General features: G+C 52.1%; 8 protein-coding genes across 8 annotated transcripts; 3 read left to right on the top strand and 5 right to left on the bottom strand.

The window, feature by feature from the left end:
• Nucleotides 1–283: 283 nt before the first annotated feature.
• CMQ_6528 (uncharacterized protein) lies at nt 284–2,840 on the top strand (the record flags this gene model as incomplete). The annotated part of the gene is made up of 2 exons (XM_014320214.1): nt 284–412; nt 462–2,840. 2 exons carry the CDS (start codon nt 284–286, stop codon nt 2,838–2,840), a joined length of 2,508 nt encoding a protein of 835 aa, XP_014175689.1.
• A 733-nt stretch (nt 2,841–3,573) lies between these two features.
• Nucleotides 3,574–3,936, bottom strand: CMQ_6995 (uncharacterized protein; the record flags this gene model as incomplete). The annotated part of the gene is made up of 1 exon (XM_014320681.1): nt 3,574–3,936. One exon carries the CDS (start codon nt 3,934–3,936, stop codon nt 3,574–3,576), a length of 363 nt encoding a protein of 120 aa, XP_014176156.1.
• A 3,355-nt stretch (nt 3,937–7,291) lies between these two features.
• CMQ_6996 (uncharacterized protein) lies at nt 7,292–8,019 on the bottom strand (the record flags this gene model as incomplete). Its single annotated transcript, XM_014320682.1, has 2 exons — nt 7,292–7,758; nt 7,809–8,019. The coding sequence occupies 2 exons, from the start codon at nt 8,017–8,019 to the stop codon at nt 7,292–7,294; spliced, it is 678 nt and encodes a 225-aa protein (XP_014176157.1).
• A 1,660-nt stretch (nt 8,020–9,679) lies between these two features.
• Nucleotides 9,680–10,501, top strand: CMQ_6895 (uncharacterized protein; the record flags this gene model as incomplete). The annotated part of the gene is made up of 1 exon (XM_014320581.1): nt 9,680–10,501. One exon carries the CDS (start codon nt 9,680–9,682, stop codon nt 10,499–10,501), a length of 822 nt encoding a protein of 273 aa, XP_014176056.1.
• Nucleotides 10,502–11,493: 992 nt separating this feature from the next.
• CMQ_6808 (uncharacterized protein) lies at nt 11,494–12,428 on the bottom strand (the record flags this gene model as incomplete). Its single annotated transcript, XM_014320494.1, has 3 exons — nt 11,494–11,790; nt 11,864–11,991; nt 12,065–12,428. 3 exons carry the CDS (start codon nt 12,426–12,428, stop codon nt 11,494–11,496), a joined length of 789 nt encoding a protein of 262 aa, XP_014175969.1.
• A 990-nt stretch (nt 12,429–13,418) lies between these two features.
• Nucleotides 13,419–14,283, top strand: CMQ_6720 (uncharacterized protein; the record flags this gene model as incomplete). The annotated part of the gene is made up of 2 exons (XM_014320406.1): nt 13,419–13,910; nt 13,987–14,283. 2 exons carry the CDS (start codon nt 13,419–13,421, stop codon nt 14,281–14,283), a joined length of 789 nt encoding a protein of 262 aa, XP_014175881.1.
• Nucleotides 14,284–14,525: 242 nt separating this feature from the next.
• On the bottom strand, nt 14,526–15,230 carry CMQ_7012 (uncharacterized protein; the record flags this gene model as incomplete). The annotated part of the gene is made up of 1 exon (XM_014320698.1): nt 14,526–15,230. One exon carries the CDS (start codon nt 15,228–15,230, stop codon nt 14,526–14,528), a length of 705 nt encoding a protein of 234 aa, XP_014176173.1.
• Nucleotides 15,231–15,495: 265 nt separating this feature from the next.
• On the bottom strand, nt 15,496–15,999 carry CMQ_6669 (uncharacterized protein; the record flags this gene model as incomplete). Its single annotated transcript, XM_014320355.1, has 1 exon — nt 15,496–15,999. One exon carries the CDS (start codon nt 15,997–15,999, stop codon nt 15,496–15,498), a length of 504 nt encoding a protein of 167 aa, XP_014175830.1.
• Nucleotides 16,000–16,065: the final 66 nt, after the last annotated feature.

The raw sequence follows: 16,065 nt of genomic DNA on the forward strand, positions 1-16,065 counted from the left end.
TGTATCGGGTTGCCAGCATACTGCTAGCTGTATCTCAACGGGAGCTGAAAGCGACCCACCCGTTGTCCAAAAGCGCCTCACCGCCCGGCACAATTTCCGGGCTTCTCTTCACCAGAATTGGGTCCATGTCAACAGCCGGGAAAAAAGCAGCGGCACAAGGACCAGCAACCGGAGGATCGAGATGCGCACTCCGCCCCTTTCACGAGCCCGGACCGACACGTGCAATGTTTGATCCGAGGGTGTGTCTCGCCGTGCCTTTGGATTCTTTACAGTACCAGCAGCCATGGCCGGCTTCCGACGCACGCGTTATCTCGCCTGCTTCTACTGCGGGCGGCGCACTTCCATTCGCTATGACGGCCACATGCGGCACTTTGAGTGTCCCAACTGCGAGGCGACCAACTATCTAGACAAGGTCGGTGCATCCGGGAGCCCGATGGACGGCCGTTGCTGATACTCCGCAGGATGGCGACATTACCGATCCGCCCGTGGCCACGACCACATCAGCCGAAGCGATCTCGTCGTCATCTGCCTACGCCAGCCAGCAAGGCTCGCCGCAGCGCCACCTCAGCCTTTCACCCGGCGGCAGCAGCCAGGAGAGCAGTGCCGTGTTCTGCACGAAGTGCCTCAAGAACCAGCACCTGTACGTGTCCTCGCTGGCGCAATACTTCCCGCCCGATCCCGACCACGCCGAGTACGCAGAGCTGGAGTGTAAGTATTACCATTTCCGCAAGGGCCTCGAGCAGCGCTACCCCCAGGTATGCTCTGACTGCGAGCCGGCCGTGCTGGAGCGCATCCGCCAGGCAGGCTACACGGCCAAGACCGACCACCTGCGGCGCATGGTCAACTACAGCCGCCAGGTGCGGCTGACACGGCCTACATACCTCGACGCAGCCCACCGCCTCGGCCGCTGGCTCTGGCGTGCCGGACTGCTCTTCCAGGCCCTGTGGCAGCTCGGCCTGCTGGCCCGCTGTGTGTCTGTGTCTGTACCAACAGCTGGCCGCCAGGAGGAGCAGGGTTTTGACGACGACGTGGTGATCGGGCTGTCCGACTCGCCAGACGCGGCGCTGCCACCATCCGTGGACGTATCCTTGTCCCTAGCTCCGCTGGCACACGCGCTGCTGTCTTGGATCGCGGCCAGCACCGACCGGCTGCAGACGCTCTGTGTTGGGGCCACGATCGCCGGCTGCTGGTGGAACCCCTACTTTGTTCAGACAGTACGTGGCTTCACGAAGCCGTTCATCGGCATCCCGGTCTGGTACACGTACCAAGTAACGCTGGTCTTTGTCCGCGTCATGCTGGCGGCCGTGGCTGTGCGGCTGACACCCAACACACACGAGGACGGGGCACAGAGTCAGAATGTGCGGCTGCCTCCGGCGATGCTCGGGCTGCATGTCTTTGTTCTCCTCTTCACGCTCTACCTCTACGCCAAGGCGCCGCGGTCAATCCGCAAGGACATGCGGCCGCTGTTCGCCAAGACGGCCGACACACCGCTCACATCACATCGGCAGCGGCCCCGGACTGCGGAGGAGCGGGCCGACAACCGGCGGCGCGGTCTGGAGACGCTGTCGGACGTGCTGGACGAGATCGCAGCGACGTCGCCGACGCCACAGGGGAGCAGACACCTACACGTGGCCGACGACTCACCACCGGAGCAGGACGTGTTTGGCAGCGGTGGCTGGAGCAGCGGCAGGTCGCCGACATGGGACCGTAGCCGCAACAGCCACAGCCGACCGAAGAAGAGCGACTTTGAGCTGGGCGGGATGCGAATCGCAGACGACTATGGGTCGGCGCAGCCGCTGTCGCTGTCGCAAGAACGGGAGGCATACTACGCCGAGGAGATGGACTGGTCGCCGTCGCAGCCGGCTGAGCCGATAAAATCACCGTACCGGGCGTTCAGCACGTATAGCGGCTCCAGCCCGATGCGGCCGGGCCAGTCGTCGACGTTTGGGTCGGACAGCAGCGGTGCCTTTAGCCAGACACCAGTCAAGGCAGGCCACGGACCGTTCTGGTACAAGGTGCCGCCAGCGCCGACGAGCATAGCCCAGCGGGTGCTGAATCCGACGATGCCGCGGTTGAGACAGCAGCAGCAGCAGCAGCAGAAAAAAGACGTTGACGATGTGTTCTCGTCAGCCGTTCCTGGTGGGTTTTTTGGTGGCGACAGCAGCAGCAGACAGCCGACAGCAGCAGCAGCAGCAGCAACAACAAGACCGTCGGTAGAGTTTGCGCAGCCACGGTTCTTTGCTAGCAGCGCGGTCGGTGGCAGCGGCCAGGACGACGAGGCGGGCAACTCGCTGTCCGATCTCTTCAGCCAGTCCTTTACGCTCGGCTCGGGCGAAGGTGGTCAGGGCGGCGAGCACGGCGATCAGCCAGAATCAGGACAAGGCCGGCAACACGGGTTTGACGCTGTCGGGCTGCTCGTGCTCGCCGTCTCGCTAGGCCTCCTGCACAGCCTGCGTGTCGCAGACGGCCAGGTGCCAATCCGGCTCGACGCGTACCGGCGCCTGATCGCCCAGCTGCAGCCGTACGCCAAGCTGGTCGAGACGGCTGCCGTGGGGCTGTGCGCGGCCACGACGATCCGCCGGATGGGCGAGTCGCTGCAGCGCTGCCGCTGCGCTGCCGACGGGCTGGCGCTTCTCTGGCCGCACGTGCTGGGCTGCGTGCTGGGCCTCGCGGCCGCGGCGCTGGCCGGCCAGATGGCCCTGCAGCTGGGGGCGGTGCTGTCTGGGGGCGGCCCAGAAGGACGGGCGGTGGCGCTGTCGCTGCCGTGGCAGTGGTGGCAGGTGGTCGCGCTGCACGGCGTGGCGATGGCGCACCAGGTGTGGAATGCCGTCTTGCTGTAGAAGGCAACGGTTCGGTCGGCTTGGCTGGTTTGGTTGGATTGGGTTAGCATGGGATGGAGCATGAAATGAATCGGATGACTAAGCAAAATACAGAATACAGAAGCGGGGCTGGCATTGGCTGAATTGGGGTAGCTGTCCGGCCTACGCTCTGATGTTGGCGAGCGCTCTGCTTGATGTGCAGAAGATTGATGCCGTTGTCGCAGCTCACGTCACAGTTGAGAGCCTACGGTCATTGTCAGCCTGCTAGTCGATGCGTTTGTAGCCGCGAATATATTTGATGATTTCCGCACAAGGATAGATGACCTCAGCGGCTTATTCAAGAACATTTGGGCTGTGTATTTGTCTGTTCAGGCACTGCTAGGGCCTTTGTCAAGCACCCAGGAAAAAGAAAGGGGCGATGTAGATTTTATACATGCCTACCTTTCTGCAGCGGGAACAATCTACGTTTGGGCCACCAACTTGCTTCTGGCGTTTATCATCAAGCACATTGCGTCTGAATGGCGTCCTTCTCCCCTCTTTATAAACTTTGAAATGATCATATGACCCTGCCTACCACGATGGAAGGTATGGGATCCTTACTTTTGCACTACGGTGCAGTGGTCTTTCCCCCCCTCGGTGACGTACAAGAAAGCTCAAAGGCTTGGGAGTATTAGCAAAATACCGAAAGGCACATAGCTGAACTGCGGCTATGCTGCCAGAAATTGCATACGCCGCATCACCTGCCGCGGCAGGCCTACCGCGTCCACTTCGCAGCGTTGCGTTGACCATCAGCCCCATCGTCATCTCCATCGTCATGTCCATCTCCACCATCAGCATCTAGATCCTTATTGTAACCAGCCTCACTCGAGGAGTCGTCCAAAACACTGCCCTTCCTTGCATATTTGGCGTAGAATGGATCGAGAAGGTTTCGGGCATACGCTGATCCCACATCTTCCCACTTGTAGAATTCAGTCCACTTCCCCAAAGGATATTCGAACAGGCTGCATATGTGGTCCACTGAGTTGTGCTCCTTCTCTTTGGCTGTGGCGTTTTCCCCTCTTTCTTCCACAAAGTGGTTAAAGGACGTTCCAGCCGTCCTCCAGGACCTCCAGAACATCCAGTCAGTGCATATAGTAACTATTCATAGTCGTCCAGCTAGACGACTTAAGAAGTACACCAAAAATGACTGCATGCTGACGGCGTGAGGAAGCTCACTAGAGGGCTGGGAGACGTAGTCGAAGGTAATTAGAAGACTTGGGGCCTCAACCATTTTCTCAAAATCTCCGAGGATTGCAGGCACCCGATTGGAGGACACCGACCCATGTATTGATACACCGTAGGCCGCTTTCAGGCTTCTGGAGTGCCCGTAGCAAACGCTAGGACAGGCTCACTAGGCTGACTGGTAAGTAATATGCTGCAGTTCTCCAAAACGGAGATGAGGTATCTTATCAACGACGCCACAAGCGTCTCCGCCAGTTGCCGGGAGGTAACGTAGAAGTTGACTCTGTATGTAAGCAACGAAGTTGAAAGCGTTTGTCTCCGTTGTTGAGAAATGATGTCCACAACAGCCTTTTATGAGAGCAAATCTTAGTAACCAGTTTTGCCGATCCACCAATGTCAGTTAAATCATCTGGCACGAAAACATTCCATGTGTCTATCTTATAAACGGGAGAAACCACAGTTCTGGTGGCCTGTTTTCGAGAAGGGTCTGCTGCGAGTGATGGTGTGAAATTGCTTATTCTGGAAGTTGTGTCGAGCAAGATGACAATAAAAGCTTGTCGGCGTCCACACGAATAACACCAGTAGCTATTCCGCAAGGATCGGAAGGATAGGTTCTCCTTATCGACTAGAAGCTCTCGCGCTTCGTCAAAAAAGTTTATACACGGCGTGTCTTCCTGAGGACTAAATCCCAGCCTGCACGGCTCCAAGTTCTCAAAATGTCCCACTGGAACATTCGTGCACTCGGCAATGCTAACCTCCAGATCGACATCTGTAATAGCCACTCATTGAAGAGCAGTTTCAAATTTCTCGCGCTGGGCGATAAGATTGAGTCCGCTCGAGCAAGCAAAGAGAACCGACCAGCTAGCGTTATCTCTTCTTTCATGCAGGCTCTAAAAAGGCGGAGTGGCAACCGTAGAGAATCCTTCCATACTTCTGTCACCCTCTCACGGCCCAGATTGGCCAATGGAACCTTTCCCATGACGACCGGACGAGGGTAGCAAATCCGCTTTTGTAAAGCCAGATCCGAGTACACAACAGAGGCCCTATGCCGGATAGAATGTTGCTTAATGGTGAATGTTTTCCCTATGCCAGAAGGCCCGATTATAGTCGTGTACGGGCCATTCAGCTGAGTTTGACGTCCGCATACTGTTAGTATAACTCCTGGACGGAAGATGCTGTATTCTGTGTCGTCAATGATCGCGGCAGTGGGCTGTGGCGTTATATCTCGTCTGGCCATATGTTGCATTGAGTCTGGGTGGCGAAGGTCGCTGATATTGTGGTAGTAGACAAAACAGTCGGCGACACGCCGGGGAAATGCCTAAATGACTTTGCCGATATTCATTTCATCGGATAGAAAAATGTGAGAAAATCCGTAGAAGGTGAACATTACTTCTACCACAGGAACTCCAGGAATATCGGCATTGAAGTAGGCAATAATCCGGGCTGTCAGTTCGCGCAAATCGCGTTCCGATATGGAGTATTTGTTCTTAAATGACTAGATTCTCAAGCACAATTTAACTTAAACTTTCCCAGTCGTGGGCTTTTCTTGTGATGCTAAAGGCACTCGACCTCATTTCGATCTCCTGGGAGCTCCAACTTCCGTTCTTGCTGCTCTGTGCTGCGTGCTTTTTCATGATAGCACTGAAGTTCGGGGATTCCGGCACGTATTTTTTTTAGCGTCCGCTAGAAAATAGACGGATGTGTTCTGGCAAAGATTCGCCAGTGCCATTCTCAGTTCCGAGCCGAATTAAAAGATCCAAACCGGTAGTTACAAATATCTCCTCAGCTGAGAAGAGTACTCTCCACCAGTGTCGATCCACACTTGGTGCCAATATTTGCGAGCGATATTGAAGATGGCGTGGAAAGCCAACGGTAAGAAAACCGTCCTCCTTGCCTATTTCGCCACAAGTGATGCCTCTCTTCACGAATTGATGATAAAGAGAGAACAGACCTCGACGGTCAAACGGGGTGCAAACGCGTGTGCAATGTAGTGGTGAAAGTTTTTTCAGGAAGGAGTGAGAGAGGTGCTTTGAAAACCCCTCTCTCGTGTAACTCATCACCCCTCCCTCGCACCTACAATTTTGGTGGCCCAACAAAAGCTTCAATGACAATGCAGCAAATGGAGAAGTGAAAAGAGAGGGGTGCGAATAGTGAAACGAGAATTACAGTGGGACTGGGTAGGGGTATCCGTAAATTACCGCAGGGGCGAAAGGTTCTAAGCGGGCAATACTATTGCATATTTGGAGATGTAAGGCGTAGCGCCAGCAGAAGCAATTGGCGATCTTAGGTCCCAAAAGTCTTGATCCCTCACCGCTTTTCCCATTATAGGAAAGGACTCTGTATCTTGCTATGTATGTACATAATACGGATTTTTCTGTTGCGCCTAAGACATTCTCGGATAAGGACACGTAAAGCACACTCTAATGATAGATGACATAGGCTCCCTGATTCCTGTCCTAACTCCGTAGGAACATGATAATGTCCATACTTCGTACTCCGTTCTGTTTTTTATTCGCTATGCCTACTGTGAAGGTTAAAGGAGGCTATACGTGGCGGTCATATAACGTGATGCACTGTGAGGAGCAGGAGGCTGAATAGGGTCTAGTGTGGGCAGAGAGTGTTGTGTACTAAGGAAGAAATAGGTACATCGCGACCCTTCTGGGGGTCCGTATTAATAGTAGTGCCAGGCTCCGCTTTTGTGCCTTCTGACCAATAACAGGCCTGTACGGCCAAGTGGGGCGGAAGGTCTACAGTGTGGCGGATTCCAATGCTTGACACCTACATAGTACTCCGTTCTCGTACAAATAGTAGTGCAAGCCCGAAAAGCTTACATGTCACACTTTACCATCTAAGTTTAACGCTGTGAAAGGGGCCTTCGGGCCGAGATTATCGGGGTTCTTAAAACTCCCGTATTGTCCGTTATACGAATAATCTAACCAACGAGCTTAACATAACCTAAACCCCCCGATAAATACAGAAGGTAGACTACAAGCACTCGACAAAGGGAAAGCAAAGGAAAAAAGAACAACCGTAAGGAAGTCGCAGATTGACGGCACACATTGGGCAGCAGTAACAAAACAAGCATATGCTGCTGAAATGATTTAAGCCCACTCAGGATCGTATGGGTCGACCTAATCGGAAATGTAACTAGTCACATACATCATCTCTTATTACGTTGCAACACATCGACATAGTGGAAAGAGCACATATTATTAAACCTAGAGGGATGGCTCCTTTCTGCAGTAGGGCCCTTAACTAGTTGGCTTGTCCGAGCGGTGCTTATAGGCCCAGCTGTACATCTTGTCAAAGCTGCGGCACTTGTGCGTTACGCCCATGCCATTGATGCCCGTCTTCGTCACCGGCTCGAAAGTAGAATCACCGGCACACATGATACCCTGACGAATAAAGTCCAGGCAGTGGTCACGGTGCAGAACGATCTGATCGGGAGTCAGATGTGCTACAGCCTCGGGGGTGAAGGCGGAGTGCAGGAAGTTGAGGCAGTGTAGTTGGTGGAACATAGAGATGCCGTAGACTGTGTGGGTTTCGGGGTTGTGCGGTGCCGGACGGGACGGCCGAAGGCCTGCTGTGTATTCGTTGGGGATTTGAACAATGCCATCCCCGGGGGGACTCAGCCGCTTCCACATGCTGTCAGTGACATTTGTCGACTGGGCGCCATAGACGGCATAGGTCTCAAAGGTCACCGGAGTATCATAGGCCACTGAGATGTTAGAACTGAAGAGAGATTGTGTGGGAAAATCAAGTCCATACAATCAGGCTCGAACTTGGCGGTCTTCGTGTCGCACGTAAACTTCTTGAGAAGCATGTTGATGTGGACCCAAACACCCAGTCCTGCAGCAAGGAAGAGGATGTTGAAGAAGAAGAAGACGCGGCCGGCCGTCAGCCAACGACCACGTCGGTTTTGCCTTAGCAATTTTGAGCCGTGGATCTGCTCCAGTAGGCACTCTTTGTCCTCGTCCATGGTGGATGATGAACGAGTTGAGTTGTGCGGAGGGGAGTCGACCATCTTGCTTATGGCGATGAAGGCAGTAGTGAAGAAAAGAGGGATTTGGGGAGTGGCGGAGAGGGAGGAAAGATGCAACGGAGAAAAGACAGCACGCAGATTGAAGAATGCACAAGATAATCCTCACCGAGCCTAAATACTGATTTCCTGCTGGTGCTCGCCATTCCCGAGTTTACCGCCAGGTAAAGACCAGCCCCACATCCCAGAGGTCAGGCAATTTCATGTTGCGAAAGACAATTTCTAGATAAACTTACCAAAGCCGAAAGATGCTGTGTCAATTGCCGTTACCGAGTCGAGAGCGCTCTGCCAACAAACACCGAGATAGAGGCCCTAGCTGAAAGCCCGTGCCTTACAACCCAACTGTGACCGTGCTTGGGCCCATAATAAATCCATAGATTGTCGTTGTTTGGCTCGTGATCGACATAGTAGGGGTCCATACACCTCCTCGTACGACGGTAAGCCTTTTTTCCAGTAGCTGTGGGGGCACACCAGCAAATATGCATTCCTGTACTCCGTAACTTGCCCCATATCTTGTAACCGACGCTTCATCGCTGCCAGATGCGCATATGTCGAAAAATACCGTCGTATCCTCTCTGATGAACCCGGCCTTGTGGGGCAGAAGACCTGGATCGTTTCTGCGGAGTACGTCGTACCTGCGATAAGGAGATAGTATCATAGTGGATCTCGCGGCAGTTCTACCAGGAAAGTAAAAATAGAAAAAGCTTTGGTAGTACGGAGTAGACCACACTCTACGGACAATCAACAATTTCACTATAGGAGATTTATCTACATCTTTCAGGAGCTTGCTGGTGGAACAGAATGCATTGTAGAACTGGGTTACGATGTAGAACAAGGAAACAGCCGCCAAGACGAGGTCACAGCGGGGAGTGTACTCCGTATGACTGGGTTTGCACTTTCAGCCGCGAATTTACATACAAAGTCTACTATAATGCAGCTATAGTCAGAACCCCAATGTTCTTAAAAGGCAGGTAGTACTGGTGCATGTGCGTTTCAGCTCCAGGCATCTTGCATAATGATTAATTCAACAGCCCTTGCAGAACTCTTATCATGATCTTTGCGTTGCTGTCTCTTGTTCGAGGAAGACAGACGTTCACTCTCGTGCCCACCTTTGCCGGTCCATACAGACATTACTGGCGTAAGGCAAGAGGTGAAAACAGGGGTTAGATAGTATCTCTATATTCCATTGGGTAGAATCAGTAGATGTCTAAGCGGTGAATCTTGTTGCATCATGATAGGCATCATTGTCGGCGTCTTACTATGTACATTTCGATAGTGCGCTTCAAGTATCTTGGTTTTTGTCTTGGCTGCTTTTGCATGTTGGTCGATGTTGGTCTAATAAAAAAAGGCTGTTGACTCTATTCAACGCGTATATAAGGCCGGCCGTTCTTCAAATCTTCGAACGTTCCAAATAGCTCATCACTACCATCATTACCATCAGCCTTCAAAACCTCACTCACAACCTATCCAACAACCCAAGCCTCTGTTGACCTGCTGCAGAAACATTGTCCTCCATTTATCCAGTAAGTCATCACATTGCCCGCAAACTACACGAAGTCAACCGAAGCTGTGTTCTAATAAAACGGTACATATAGACAAAATGAAGTCCACTATCATTGCCATCGGCGCGCTTGTTCTCCCTGCTGTTATGGGTGCAGCTCTGCCCGTTAGACAGGAGACAGCCACACCAGCTGCCAAGCGAGACATAGACGGCATTGAATACGTCTGGGGCTCCAAGGATGGTGAGGAGCGCAAGCGTGACACCGACGGAATTGAGTACGTCTGGGGCTCCAAGGACGGTGAGGAGCGGAAGGCCAAGCGCAACAGCGACGGCATCGAGTATGTCTGGGGCTCCAAGGACGGTGAGGAGCGCAAACGTGACACCGACGGCATCGAGTACGTCTGGGGATCCAAGGATGGCGAGGAGCGCAAGGCCAAGCGGGACACCGACGGCATTGAATATGTCTGGGGTTCCAAGGACGGCGAGGAGCGCAAGCGTGACACCGACGGCATTGAGTACGTCTGGGGGTCTAAGGACGGAGAAGAGCGCAAGGCCAAGCGTGATACCGACGGAATTGAGTACGTCTGGGGCTCTAAGGATGGTGAGGAGCGCAAGGCGAAGCGGGACACTGACGGCATTGAGTATGTCTGGGGCTCCAAGGATGGTGAGGAGCGCAAGCGTGACACCGACGGCATTGAGTACGTCTGGGGGTCCAAGGACGGAGAAGAGCGCAAGGCCAAGCGTGATACCGACGGAATTGAGTACGTCTGGGGTTCCAAGGATGGTGAGGAACGCAAGGCTAAGCGCAACAGCGATGGGATTGAGTATGTTTGGGGCTCCAAGGACGGCGAGGAGCGCAAGGCTAAGCGCAACAGCGACGGCATTGAGTACGTCTGGGGCTCCAAGGATGGCGATGAGTAAATTCGCCTTGGAGATTGTTTTGGACAAGCCTTGAAGGACGAAGTTGATTTTTTTCTATTTACAAGATAGTTTGTTTTTAGACTTCGTTTCTTCGGGGGGGTCTAGAATAAATAAGATGTTTAAGCCGAGCAAAAATCTATAACTGTTCCTCATAAACAATTCTTGCAGATCTTTACAACTTTACCATAAACGTTCCCATATAGGACGCAAGATACGTAGAAATCTTGCTTACTATACACAATACTTTGATGATATATGACACGACAAGAATAAGAAGCTTTTGCTTAATATAGTGCAAGTACAACAATATCACCTTTCAATTATACGCCATTCCGTCTTTGAATATCGTTTTTGTCTACTCCGTATTACGGGGTACGGAGCTGAAAGGGGCACCCACTTTTTTTTATTTCTGTCATACTAAGTACGGAGTACGAAGTACACGCACCTATCAAATCTCCCACGTGGGGATGGCAGGTGGCGGTCCCGCTCGGGATGCTAACGATGCCCACTTTTCTAATCCCGTAAAATGTGATAGTTCATCTTTTCATTATCGCCTATAACTCCGTAGATTCAATTAGTTCCCTATACTCCGTAGGAAGTGTGGGAAAGCACGGTGCAAAGTATAAAACAAGTAATTGAACTGTTCGTGAAATATAGTAAATACAACACATCACAGTTGGAAGCGTTAGACCACTCAAATTGGCTGTATGTATTCTTCGAGATAAACTCCGCATACGGAGCACTACTGCAGAAGACTGTAACCTTTCCGCACTGGCTTTCTCTTACTCTCTCTTTTTCGTCTGAGCAATTTTGAAACTTGAAATCAGAGGCATTATAGAACCTCCTGCAATTATTAGATAAGTAGATAGTTGGTACATTTGTTTTAGTCATTCTAGCCTAAACCCGACCTCTGTTACAGCATACCTTTCGTCAAATTACTATATTTTGCTATAATACCGGTTTGTGACAAACATGCAAGTCACCCCCAAGCTCTACATCAGCCCCTTGGATGCTTTCAACTGCACTGCCTGCCAATACCGTAGATTCTCCCAGTTCACACAATTCTTTGTAATGCCCCAACCGAGTGGGTTGCCCCATTTGTCAAAAGCCTCCGATGAGGGTGTTCCCGGTGGACTTCCCGGCTCCAGTGTGAAATTGTCGCCGCACATGATGGACAGGCGCAAGTATTCAACGCAATGCTCAATATGTACAGTCGCCAGGTCAATGTCGTCGGCTGTAAACCCCGTGATATTGTGAATATCTTGGAAGGCAGCTTGGCGGACAATGTTCTGCGATTCCGCTCGTTAGCTGATACTGATTGGCCAGGTATGAGGAGGTAAACCATTGGCAATGCAAACTTACTAGACAGTGAACTTGGTGGAGGTTGCTGATGTGGTAGAGCTGGTACTCGCTGTCGCTGTCTTGAACCTTTCGAAATCCAGGCTCCAGTCCGTACTGCTCCGGATTGAGAACCCAGACGTCTTCTAGACCTGTAGGCTCAAAGTTAGCACAAATGTGTATATCAGAAAAGTGATGGATGCGGAACATCGAGAAAGTGCGCACCCCGAATCAGAGTCTTCCAGTTATGGTTGACAAACGGGCTCCATCCAACGTAACGTTCATCGGGACGCATCACCGTCGGCAGCCGTGGTGAGAAGACACTGGAAGGAATGGGTGATGACGGCAGCGTCTTCTGCGGCTCTGGTCTGTTGACAGCTGATGCCGCGATGATGATGCCCAAGAACAGGCTGAGAAGGGAGAGGACAGCATGAGAGACGATCAGTCTTCCGTCCCATGACTGCCAGGTCGGCAACCGCAAATTCCACCGACCTGCATTCCAGGCGTATTGCTTCACATCAAAAGTGTTCTTTTCGCCCACCGGCTCGTTCGAAATAGGAACCGCGTGGTATTCCGTAGACGGAGCCATTCTGATTGCAGCAGGAAAGAAGTAAAAACGAGATAACAATTTTGAGTCCCGCCGCCTTGTAGCTGAAAGAAGGACTTTCTAGAGAGTCGGCTCGAGCTCTACGTAGCCTAGAGGACAGAGTTCTGCACCTTCGGAATGTCTGGTCACTCTCCGTTACTTCTTATCTCTCTTTCGCTATGTCCCACCTGTAAAATGTAAGATAGAAACTTTATCTACTTTGACTCTATCTAATCTATCCCCGGAATTGACCGAGTCCACAGCATCCTCACCGCCATAATACAATCGGCATAAGATATGCTTGTTTTAGAATGATCGTATTATACCCCGTACGTGCCGGAAAAGAAGAGGAATATATTTTGTCTAATAAGACCTGCCGGATCTGGTTTAAACTCCTTGCAAGATTAAGCACGCAAAGCATGAACGAAGGATCTAGCTATCCTGCAATCAAAGCGGGGGTGCTGAGTCGTCGTTACCCCCTGGGCCAGAGCGCATATTACGTCGTATGTAAGCAGGGACTCTTTGCGGAGATTCTTGCGTCGTAATTAGTAGGCAGGGTTAATGCGGAGTAAGTAACTCTTAATTCAACCAAAGGACGATATCTCCGTGTTCTCAATAAAGTGGAGCGCACCATGATAAGTACCCTGCCACTCCATACTATCGTACCATAATACGGTTGTTTCTTACGGAGTACTTACTCCGTGTACGAGTACAGCCAGGCTGTGGGCCTTTTAGCACATCGACCGACACTTCCGGCCCGCTTGAGCTCCGCAGCTTAGCCTGCTTACATACTACGTCCACTTGTTTACTCCGTAGCTTATCAGAATACTCGCTGCCGTGTCAGAAAGCGGGTTCAATATCGCCAAGCTTCAAGATACCTTTTTCCTTCTGCTTTTAGGGACAGTCTGTTCTTTCCCAGGAATCCCCCTCTTCTTCATAATCTCAACTCTCAGACTTCACTGTCATTTTAAATTATCGTGAATTACCCTCGAGATGGAAGCCAGCAAGAATGCTCTAAAGGACGAGGAGGCCAATTCGTTCATCGATTCAGATCATGAGCTAGATGACCATATGAACGGACACCAGAGACAGCAACGGCTTCTAGTATGGCTCTGGAATGCTACTCTTCTTGTCCTTGCGTCTGGTTGGATTATACCCCTTCTTCAACGACACAGCATTGTTGTTCACAAAAGCACAACCGCTGCAGACACTTGGGGACGGCCAGACAACACACCGCTGCCGCCAGAAGTGTTCCAAACAGTCAAGAAAACGTTTTTCCGTGATGAGCGCTATATTGGCACCACTGTGGAAGTGCACCGAAATTGGGATCACATTGTTGCCGGTCACGATGCTCTGTACATCGAGAACCCTGAAGCCTATGGTCTGCCAAAAGGGACTCATCCACCATTCGACCACCCTGGAAAGGTGGGAGAGGGCCCGCCTGTCTTCTATGTTGTCACTATCCTGCACGAAATGCATTGCCTGGTAAGCCGGCGCAGCCTACTCCGGATCTCTGCTTCATATTGCTGTCCCAGAACAGCGCTAACGAGACATTGAGAAGAACATCATCCGCTATCGGTACTGGGAAGTAAAGGGCAAGGCCTCACCGCTGCATGATTATTCAGACGCGGCGTGGGATGCGCATATTGACCACTGTTTTGAGTATTTGAGGCAATCTATATCATGCGGCTCGGCCTTTCAAATTGAAGGTGCCTCGCCTTTGAAAGTTCCGGGTGAGAAGGGCAAGGCTTCGACGGTAACGGGTTGGGGCACTGAACATAGCTGCATCAACTTCGAAGCACTCAGGGCATTTCAAATCAACCAGGAACGACGCTATAATGCGACCTGGCACGAGTAGCTATACTGTGGATAGATTGTCGTGGAGGAGGTTCTCGTTGGTAGACAAACATCTTTCACTACATAAATTGCGGAATATCAGAGCTTGCAAGAAAAATGCGAGTCCGTGCTCCTCTTATTAACACTCTTAATCGGCCCCATTACTCCGTACAAGCAATCATACTGACTCTGCATCCTCCCACTGCCCTTGCTTAGCATACATCGCCACCGGCCAATCTATACTCGTTGACATGTCCAGGTGCTCTAACGTGCCCGCCTCTTGATCGAGCCATGATTCTGGCCCAGGCTATGGGAGGCTGTTCTTTCTCGCCCAACTCCGCTCTCACTCTGTGTGTTAGGGCTGGATCTAGATGAGAAGCTCGTAGCAGAGCTGGCAACTTCGTCACGCGCAGACTCTGCATATTGCTGCTCCTCTAGCCTGAGCTGTCGCGCTCTTGTATTGGCCGCCTGAATGAGCCAGTTGCGGAGTTTCTGTGCAAGGTCCCTAGCATTCCTAAACGCCGCTGCGCCTTTCACAAAATGCTCACGGCTCCCAATCATACTCAAGCTTTCGAACAGCGTCATGTGGTAATAGGGAGGCCCCCCGGGCGCGGTCGGTGCCGTGATGTGATGCCCGTACAGTTGGAGCAAGCCTGAGCCCGCTTGGTAGATCGAGCTGTAGCTGTAGGCATGTCCGTCAAATTCGACCTCGTCTTTGCCGTAGTTCTGCAGGGCGTGCATCGCTCGCGCGCCGACGGCTCCGTCATGCAAGGCTTGTCGCAAAGCAACACCGAAGCTTCCACCGGGGCCCTTGACCTCCAGAAAGAAGTTGGGCGCTACGGGAACACTGGCGTGCTTTGTGGGAGTGATCAGCTGGCTCAGATCATCTCTCACGGCCTTGTCGATGCTTTCCGGCCGAGCCCCATCGAAGAAGTCGGGAACAGGTTTAACAGTGGCTTCTTCGGTCATTGTGTCGGTATTCGTGAAAGGGGGGCGTCCATCATTCGGGATGGCAGAGTCTCCAGCGATCATCGAAATCACATTGTACATCAGAGTGGATTCAGCCACGGCTAAGTTTTTATTTCGAAAGTCATCAAACCTTGACTCGGCGAAGCCCGCCTTCGAAAGCGAGGGCCGCCTTGTTCTAAGGAGCCGAACAAAATCCGAAAGATGAGCCGGTTTCGGCGTAGGGCGGTTATCGGGGAAGACGTGAAACGGCGGATAAATATGGCTGTCAATCATATGCTGCTGGAAAGCAGGATCGTACGCCGAGCTCCGTTTGGTTGTAGAAGAAACTTCTGCTGCCTCTGTCGACCCTGTCTGCGTGTCTCGGCGACTGGAAGATGCAGGGCGGTGGGAAGTCATGTTCCGGTCCGTTCTTCTCAGTGCAGGAAACTAAGCCAACGTCAGTGCCTCTTTTGTCTTTTGCCAAGAGGCCTTGTAGCCATACTCCTCGCAGATGGCGAAGATCTGCGCCGCCGTGTCGTGCAAACCGAACGAGATCGGCCGTGGATGCTGTAAGTTCCGCCGGTCCTGGTGCACCCCGAATGCTGTTCCGCCGGTCGAGTTCCCCTAGGGCACGGCGCGTGAGAGGAACTCTGGACAGGCTGTCCCAAAAGGTTGGTGGAAAGTTTCGGCGATACAGCTGGCCAGTTCTCTTGGGTTCCTTCTGTGTATAGTGGCCGTTCTGAGATAGGCCGTCTGTGAGCCCTTTTTGTTGAAGTCTCGTTCTCGTCATCATTGGTTATTGTGAAGCTCTAGAATGGAGCGCACTGTGATCGTTCTGACTAATGCCAGCAACGCG

This window comes from Grosmannia clavigera (assembly GCF_000143105.1).
Source record: "Grosmannia clavigera kw1407 unplaced genomic scaffold GCSC_108, whole genome shotgun sequence".
Lineage (NCBI taxonomy): Eukaryota > Fungi > Ascomycota > Sordariomycetes > Ophiostomatales > Ophiostomataceae > Leptographium > Leptographium clavigerum.